This window comes from Protomyctophum bolini (assembly GCF_963924005.1).
Source record: "Protomyctophum bolini genome assembly, chromosome: 3".
Lineage (NCBI taxonomy): Eukaryota > Metazoa > Chordata > Actinopteri > Myctophiformes > Myctophidae > Protomyctophum > Protomyctophum bolini.
In genome coordinates this window covers 40,700,710-40,709,768 of record NC_137864.1, presented here as the reverse complement: position 1 = coordinate 40,709,768, position 9,059 = coordinate 40,700,710, and the positions used below count along the sequence as shown (strand labels likewise).

At 44.0% G+C, this 9,059-nt stretch overlaps 1 protein-coding gene across 1 annotated transcript; it reads right to left on the bottom strand.

Moving 5' to 3' along the window:
• Nucleotides 1-208: 208 nt before the first annotated feature.
• On the bottom strand, nt 209-8,179 carry rtn4rl2a (reticulon 4 receptor-like 2 a; the record flags this gene model as incomplete). The annotated part of the gene is made up of 5 exons (XM_080760484.1): nt 209-919; nt 1,636-1,797; nt 3,412-3,645; nt 4,709-4,941; nt 8,122-8,179. The coding sequence occupies 5 exons, from the start codon at nt 8,177-8,179 to the stop codon at nt 209-211; spliced, it is 1,398 nt and encodes a 465-aa protein (XP_080616610.1).
• Between the last annotated feature and the right edge of the window lie 880 nt (nt 8,180-9,059).

Genomic DNA, 9,059 nt, shown 5'->3' with positions numbered 1-9,059 from the left:
GTTAAGATGCAGAATCTTTAACCCTTCCCGTCCCCTCCCTATTTCCCTCGCTGTGCCCTGAGTATCCGTTTAGATACGAGCAGCTCAGCAGAGCAAAGGGCAAAGGGTTGGGGTTCGTTGTCGAGCGTCTAAAACAGGGAACCTCGTCGCCTTTACAACAGGCTTAAGGAGGTGAATGTGGTCGTCATATTATAACCAAGAGTCCCATTCAGCCAACCAGCAGGTGGAGACCGAGGGAAACGCTGACCCCGGAGAGAACCACCAGCAGCGAGAGGAAAGAGTGCGAGGAGCGAGGACTGGAGGCGGCGTTGGGAGTGAGGTCGAAGTCCTCCGGGCACTCCAGCTCGAAGCAGGTGACGGAGATGCCCGAGTCCTCGTTGCCGTAGTTGGCCCAGTACTCCTCGGCGTCGAGCTTGGGCAGCGCCAGCTCCGCCTCCTCCAGCTCGTACTTGACCACGGAGGTGGAGGTGGACGGCGCCTTGCCGTGCGCGCCGGCCTTCACCGTCTCGCGGCTCTTCTCCAGCAGCCCTTTGGTGATGGCCTGGGGCTTGTTCTTGGAGAACCACCAGCGGGTCTTGGTGCTGAAGGTGGTGGTGGTGGAGCCGGCGATGGAGGCGGGGTCGGCGGGCAGCGGGCACGGCGCGAAGTCCATCTCGCGCAGGAAGCGCATGTCCTGGCCGCGGCGGGGCGCCGGCGAGGCGCACAGCACCTCGGAGGAGGAGACGGAGCCGCTGGCCTCGCGGAACCACTCCCACATGGCGCGGGACTCGCAGCCGCACGCCCAGGGGTTGGCGTTGAGGCGCAGGAACTGGACGCCCTGCGCGTCCCGCAGCGCCTGGGCGGGGAGCTCCGCCAGGGAGTTGTTGAACAGGAAGAGCATGGTGAGGCGGCCCAGGTCGCGGAACGCCCGACGGTTCACCTGCCGGGGGGGGGGGGGAGGATCAAAGGAAAATGGATAAGCGATGAGACTTTGTGAAAACGGTTGTGTTTTATGCGAGTTGTTTTCCTTCTGGTCCCAGTCGGAGATCATCAAACAAAGACTGGTCACACTCAGAGGCGTGAAAGACACTGTGATGAAAACAAAGGAAATGCATGATGGCATAGGTGTCTGTAGTACTCTCGTCTCTCTCTGAATGAGAGATACTCTTTTTTTCTAGACAGTAGGCTGACAGGAAACGGGAGAGAGAGATGGGGGAAGACATGCAGTAAAGGCCGTGTCGGGCTCGGGAGTCGAACCCGCGGCACACTGGATTACCAGTCAACTTCAACTTCAAAGAACTTTATTTTTCCTTTCGGAAACTTCTTTTGTGCAGTGGTAAAGACAACAGAGATCACAGTACACACAAATAACAGTTACTATATAAAAGATCATAAAAACTACTTTTTAAGAGGAACTACTTAAAAGCATAATATATTTAAAATCTGTTCTATAAGTACTAATGATTAAAATCTAAATATTTACTGTATGCAACCTATGCGTTCACTATATATATATACAGTAGTCGGGTGCCCAGACGGTTACGCCACCGCCTGGGCCGAGAGATACTCTTTTAACTTGACTTCTTTATAAGCTGTATAGAACTGTATTCAGTCTAAGTAACCAAAACATAATCATTATTCTTTTTGGTGCCCTACCTGGCGGACGCGGTTGTCGTGCACCAGCAGGCGGTCCAGGTTGACGAGGCCTCGGAACACGTTCTCGGACAGCGTGCGGATGCGGTTCCCGTGCAGGAACAGCTGGGACAGGTTGATGAGGTCCGAGAAGATGTCGTCCTGCAGGAAGTGGAGGTGGTTCTCCTGGATAAGGAAGGAAGAGGAGGAGCAACGCGTGATGATGACGACGTGAGGACTGTGATGAGATATAGTGACATATTATGATGCTAGCTCATGATATGACATGAGATATAGAATGATCTGATGACTGTGGAACTGTACATGGTCCAAGATTAGCTGACTGTCAATTATTTATACAGCACATTGTAAGTATGTGCATGTGTTATTGTATTGTATTGCATTGCATTGCATTGCATTGTATTGTATTGTATTGTATTGCATTGTATTGCATTTTGTTTTTTATTGTCCATTAGGGAGAGACTTTTTAATAAGATAGACCCAAACCATGAATTTGTATGGTTGGAGGATTTCGAGAGACTGAAGTGCCTGTTTCAAAAGTACACCTTTTCATTTGCCTCATTCCTTGAAAAGGCCTCATGGTGAATGAGGAGGAGAGGGCCATTTACATGTAAAATGGCCTTGTTATGTTTATTTTCATTTTGTTTTCTTTTTTGTTCGAATAATACAAATATGTATGAACAGGAAGGACTGTATAGTGTCAGTTGTACTTCAGTGTTAAATGTGTCATATAATCCCATATGGGATGGGCCAAAGTGGCATTCATTCGTATTGTATTGTTACTTATACTTTACCTGTTATGCAGAAGGGTATCCTGTTGATGTCAAGCTCATACTATGGTGAACTAAACATATATTATTTATGGTCTGATTAAATTAAATTAAACAACTTGCCTGTCGTTTTAAGAAATGCCTCCAGACATTACGCCAAAATGTCTCTTTCAACAGTTTGTCTGCTACCAGTTCCACACCAACTTTTAGAGTTCTGAACCAATTAAAATGTCTGTGAAAGCACTCAGAACTTAGCCTGGTCAGCATTCCTTTTAGGGTTTATGATCAGGTCGGGAGCGGATGATATCGTTGTTTACATCATGTTGTAGTCATTGTTTTGTATAGTCATCAGGCCGGAACCATCAACGATCTACAAGCTCACAATGTGTCGCGATGTGACGCATTGTGAGCTTGTAGATCTGCTGTTTTCAGACTTGAAATGGGAGTACATTTTGAATTCCATTCCAGACGCCGGTGATGCTGCATGTACAAGTATTGGTGCTATCGATCATTAGCGCCAGATTTGAGTTTTAGTCATAGTCTCTTGAATAGTTTTCATTTAGTTTTAGTCACTTTTTAGTCACCCGGAATGTTTTAGTGTCTAGTTTTAGTCGATTAAATATAAGATTTGTTTTGACTAAATCTACAGTTGATTTAGTCGACAAAAATGTATTTTGGCGGGCCTTGATGGCGTGATTTTATACTTGCTGAAAATAGGAGATCTACAAGCTCACAACGTGTCGCGTGCTGTGACGTGCATGAGCTTGTAGATCTGCTATTTTCAGCATCCAACCAAGTGTAAAATGACTTATACTGGATCTCTTCTCCACTAGTCCCTTCCTAACATTTTAGTCTAGTTTTCATTTGTTGATGAAATTGTCAATATATTTAGTCTTATAGTTTTAGACATCATAGACATCATCTTTATTTAGTCGACGAACATTTTTCGTCTTATAGTTTCAGTCGACGGAATCAACCCTGATTATCCCCTCCCCTCGCCACCACCTACCTGCAGGTAGAGGAACTGCAGGCTGTAGAGCTTGTGGAAGATGTCGTGGGGCAGCGCGGTGAGCCGACAGCGGTGCATGTGGAGGCTCTGGAGCTTCTCCAGGCCGCGGAAGGCTCCGCCCTCCAGGCGCCGCAGGTGGGGGTTGTCCCCGAGGTCCAGCTCCTCCAGGTCCCTCAGCTCGCTGAAGGCCCCCGCCTCAATCCACGAGATGTTGTTGGAGAACAGCCAGAGGACCTGGTGGTGGCGACATGGAGGGGTTAATGTTGTTGAACAGCCAGAGAACCTTGGGCAGCAGAGGCCGAACGGTTTGCGGAGCGGTCTTGATATCGAAAGGTCGCTAGTTCGTATCCACGAACCGGCACGTTAAAATTACCACCGCTGAAGTGCCCTTGGACAAGGCATTGAACCTCTACCATGAAATGTTCTATGAGCAGGGCCTGGCTGTAAACAAGTTCTTGAGCTTAGTCCAGCTTACCCAATTCTCCTGAAGGCTGCCTTTCGGCATGTGGCATGGAAAGGAGAGGAAGGCATTTTGCATTTCTTTCACTGTGTAGTAAACGCTGCATTCGTGGTCTGTTTTACAGACGGGTAAAAAGGGCAGGGGCTGAAGCCCCCTTTGATGTCTATGTGTGCACGTCCCTGCTCCATATCATGATATTAGACTGGATATTTTCTGTGATTTTGGATATTCTACTATTGTGATATGGCATGAATGGAAACATTGTATGAGCTCAAATTCAAAACGCCATCTCCCCTTTATATTACATTTGGACTCTATTTTCATCCATGCTAAAGCCCTTATCCCTAAACTTATTTGCCTTTTTAGTTTGTTTTACTAATTTAAAAAACATTTTTGAATAGTTGACACGTTGTGAGCTGGTTATTTTAACTATTCAATTGTATTTTCTTCTTCAAATTAGTACAATTTTGCATGGACGGAAATAGAACCCGAAGTCTATTGTCTTCCTTGTCCATGCAGCCTTGTTGTGCTATAGTGCTCACCTGAGTTCCAAAGCCAAAATAATTAACCCACTCTGAGCTCCGTTATCTATATATCTATATATATATATATTTAGTGCTTAGTGCTTAGTGTTTAGTGCTCACCTGAGTTCCGAAGCCAATAGAACCCACTCTGGGCTTTAGTGCTCACCTGAGATCCAAAGTTAGTTAGTTAGTTAGTTAGTTAGTTAGTGCTCACCTGAGTTCCGAAGCCAATAGAACCCACTCTGAGCACCATTATCTATATATCTATATATATTTAGTGCTTAGTGCTTAGTGTTTAGTGTTTAGTGCTCACCTGAGTTCCGAAGCCAATAGAACCCACTCTGAGCTCCGTTATCCTGTTGTTCTGCAGGAACACGCGCTGCGAGTCGTAGGGCACTCCCGCCGGCACGATGGTGAAGTTCTGCGCCTGGCAGCTCACGGTCATGGGCGTCGGGTAGCACACGCACTCCTGAGGGCACGCCGCAGTCGGACCGGGCTTTACGCCCAGGACCAGCAGAACCACCGCCAGCCACAGGGAGAGACCGCCTGGAAGACACAACACAGAGGGAGAGAAGTTACAGACCAGCCACACCACCAGCCATATAGAGACCACCTTTAAGACACAACGGGACGGAGAGAAGTGGATGTAGCGTGGGTTAATAACCCATTTTGGGTGGGAACCCCTTTTGGGGCAGCGGTGGCCGAACGGTTTGCGGAGCGGTCTTGATATCGGAAGGTCGCTAGTTCGTATCCCCAGACCGGCACGTTAAAATTACCTGCACCGCTGAAGTGCCCTTGGACAAGGCATTGAACCCCTACCATGAAATGTTCTATGAGCAGGGCCTGGCTGTAAACAAGTTCTTGAGCTTAGTCCAGTTACCCTGGGTAAAGATAGTACCTTTCCTTTAAATCCTTTGGTGTTTTAAACAAATTGTTATAATTTAAGCTATTGAAAAATAGCAGATCTACAAGCTCATAGCGCGCCACCGAGTGGCGCGCTACGAGCTTGTAGGTCTGCATGGGTTACTGGGCTCGGCTTCAGTTCAGGTGGATCACCACCTATCACCACCCACCAGGAAAACCAGGCATACTTAATGAACCGGTGGGCGTGTCCGCATAAAAACGACATTTTAACAAATACTGTACACTTTTTTGAAAACAAAATCTTCCTCCTTATATAATAATAATACCTGAGGATCATATTTTAGCATGGAAAAAAAATCATGGCATTGACGTAACCCAGGGATACTCAAATAGCTGAACCTGTGGGGCCACATTATGAAAATGGAAAGGGGCCACCGAGCGACTGACATATAGAAGACATTTTTAGAATCTGATCTCATGTCAGAATGGGTTAAGACACAGACTGTGTTTTCATTGCACTGCATCTGTTCTATGTTTCCTGCCAAATGCTCATGTTGAAAACACATCCCAGAGCAGTGAATGATTGATTGATTGCCTCGTTGTCTGTTTTGTCAGAATGAATCAACTGGCTGATAATCCTGCTTTGTGTCTATATATGGTACTTATTTCACAACACAACGTATAAGATCACGTCTGTTACACAAACAGCCAGTAAACCACTGGTTCTCAAACTCTTTTTCATCATCATATAAGCTTAACCCATTCTGACCTGAGATCAGATTCATACGAGGTTTTCACTGGACACACACTGGTCTGATTAACCCATTCTGACCTGAGATCAGATTTAAAAAAATGTCAGTCGTTCTTCGACTTTTCAAAAATAGCAGACCTACAAGCTCGTATCGCGCCACTCGGTGGCGCGATATGAGCTTGTAGATCTGCTATTTTTCAATAGCTAAAGCATAACATGATGCTAACACCAAAAATGGGTGCCAGGTCAGAATGGGTTAAACCTTTATTTCAACTCGTAGTAGGCTACAGTTTGAGGGGCTATAGCCCTCATTTTCAATGTAGCCGAGATACAATACACTACAGTCAACAACAGAAATTACATTCATTCACATACACCAACAATACACGCATGTGAATTACATTCACATACACCATCAAAATAAGAGCAGTACATTAATCAGGTCATGTCAATGACCCCAAAACTAATTTGTGTTTTTGCAGCAGAACCCTCACTATTTTGTGCCAGGGACCCCCCTACAAGATTTGTGTTAAATAATATATAAATACAATGTATAATAACATTTCTTCAGATTTCTTGTGTGTATAGATCCTATAGGTTTAAAGTCTGATATAGGTGCTAAATTCATTTATCTCGCTCTTGCAGTGTTGATTTCATTGACTAAAACAAAGGAGACTACCATTTTCCACTGACTAAAACTAAGAGGAGACTAAATGAAAACTATGACTAAGACTAAATATACTGAAAAAATTGTCAACAAATAAAAACTAGACTAAAATGTTAGGAAGGGACTAGTGGACAAGAGATCCTGCAGTATAAGTCATTTTACACTTGGTTTGAGAATGCTGAAAATAGCAGATCTACAAGCCGTTGTGAGCTGCTATTTTCAGCAAGTGTAAAATCAGTCATTACGGCGCATCAAGGCCTGCCAAAATACATTTTAGTCGACTAAATCAACTGTAGATTTAGTCGACTAAAATCTTATGATAAACTAGACTAACACTACAAACATTCCAGGTGACTAAAATGTGACTAAAACTAAACAAAGTTTCCTTCCAAAGACTAAATGACTTAAACTAAAATATAAATTGCTGACAAAAACAACACTGCTGCTGTTGGTCCCCTGGAACCCTTTCAACGACCCCTGCATGGTCCCCGGACCCCACTTTAAGAACCACCGCATGTAAACGACCAATGGGTGCTGTCCGTGGTGCTGAAATGGCTGTTATAAAGTATTATTCCGTTTGTCACTCCCAAAGTAAACGCCTTCAAACTAACATCATCGCCTTGTTTGATAGTTCCGGTCCCGGATGTGTGTAGCTTTAGTTACGGTTAGCAAGTGATTTGTGATAATAAGCCTAATGGTTCATGTCTACAGAATAAGTTTATTGAGAAAATAAAAAATGTGTGGAGAAAGTCCACACATTTTCTGTCTGCGCTATAAAGCGTTACGCATGATGTCATTATATCTCTCTTGTTGAACTGTTCTTAAACAATTAAGTATTCCGTATTTTTACAGTTGCAGTTAATTAAAGTCCACATTAACATTACAACAAGTGATAGACTTGTGCGTATGGATCAATAAATATAGCCTAAATTGTCAAATATAATTCCTCAGCTATATATCCCCGTATACAAATGGCCAGCTCCAAGCCATTCAATTCATCTAGAAAAATCATTTCTAAAAGATTACATAACTTCAAATTGCTTTAAAACATTTTCTTAAATATTTTTTTAACATTTCAACAAGTGATAGACTTGTGCGTGAATCAATAAATAATAGCCTATTGTCAAATATAATTCCTCAGCTATATATCCCCATACAAATGTCCAGCTCCATCACTATAGAAGCCATTCAATTTCAAATCATCTAGAAAGATCATTTCTAAAATGTGCAATAACTTCAAGTTGCTTTAAAACATTTTCTTATATTTGTTTAACATTTCAACAAGCTATCCCCATAAAAAAATGTCCAGCTCCATCACTATAAGCCATTCAATTCAACTAGAAAGATCACAAGTTTCTATTCAATAACTTCAAGTTGGCTTTAAAACATTTACAAACAAACGAGCGACTCTTCCGATCGGATGAGAAGACGAAAGCAAACTTACTTTTGCAGCTGCGTATGACGGCGCATCGTCGGCTCCGAGCTGTAGTCGAGGGATCCATGTTCAAAAACCAAAGTCCAAAGCGAGTTAGTTATAATAGCCTAGAATGGGGCGTTAATATAAAATATAAAGTTAATATAAATGCCCCTGGTTCTGCTATGTCCTATCTCCGCTGGTTATTGTGCTCTGATGGGTCCCCGTAGGTAGTTAGACTATAGTCGGAGCGACTGGAGTCGAGTCGAGTCGAGTGCCGTTGGATGGCAACCGGTGTCGTATTTATACCGGAGAAAGCCGTTACACTACGGGCGCCCACGCGGGCATGATGTGGGCACCGTCACCGTGGAATCTCCCACGTCACACCGACCCGGTGGGGTGGGTCAAGAAGACGGAGCGGAAAGAGGCGGGGCCATGCCCATGGGGACGGGGCCGCGCCGGGGGGAGGGAGGGGGAGTTGGAGGAGAGCGCGTAAAGACGCATCATCCGAGTCATCACCAACCAACCGCACATGGACCGCTGAGGGAGAGGAGGAGCTTTCCACGTCGATACTCAGCAGTGGTGCAAAAAGGAACTGAGTATAATACATTTACTTACATGCTTAAGGATATATTGAGGTATTTTTACCTTATACTTGAGTGTTTCCAATTCCCAATTACTTCTACTCCACTACATCTCAAAGGCAGATGTTCTATACTTTTACTCGAATATACGTGTATTTGAAAACGTTTAGTTACTATGGTTATACTTTGATTATTATTACAAAGACATACATTAAACCACTTCAGCCATAATTTACATTTCGGCCAATAGCAGATCTACAAGCTCACAATGCATCGGCTATTTTCAAAAAAAATTTTTATAGATTTGAAAACTTGAAATGAGACATTCTGCATATGGTAAATTATAAGTATACATTTTGATACCAATACTTAAGTTTTATAGCC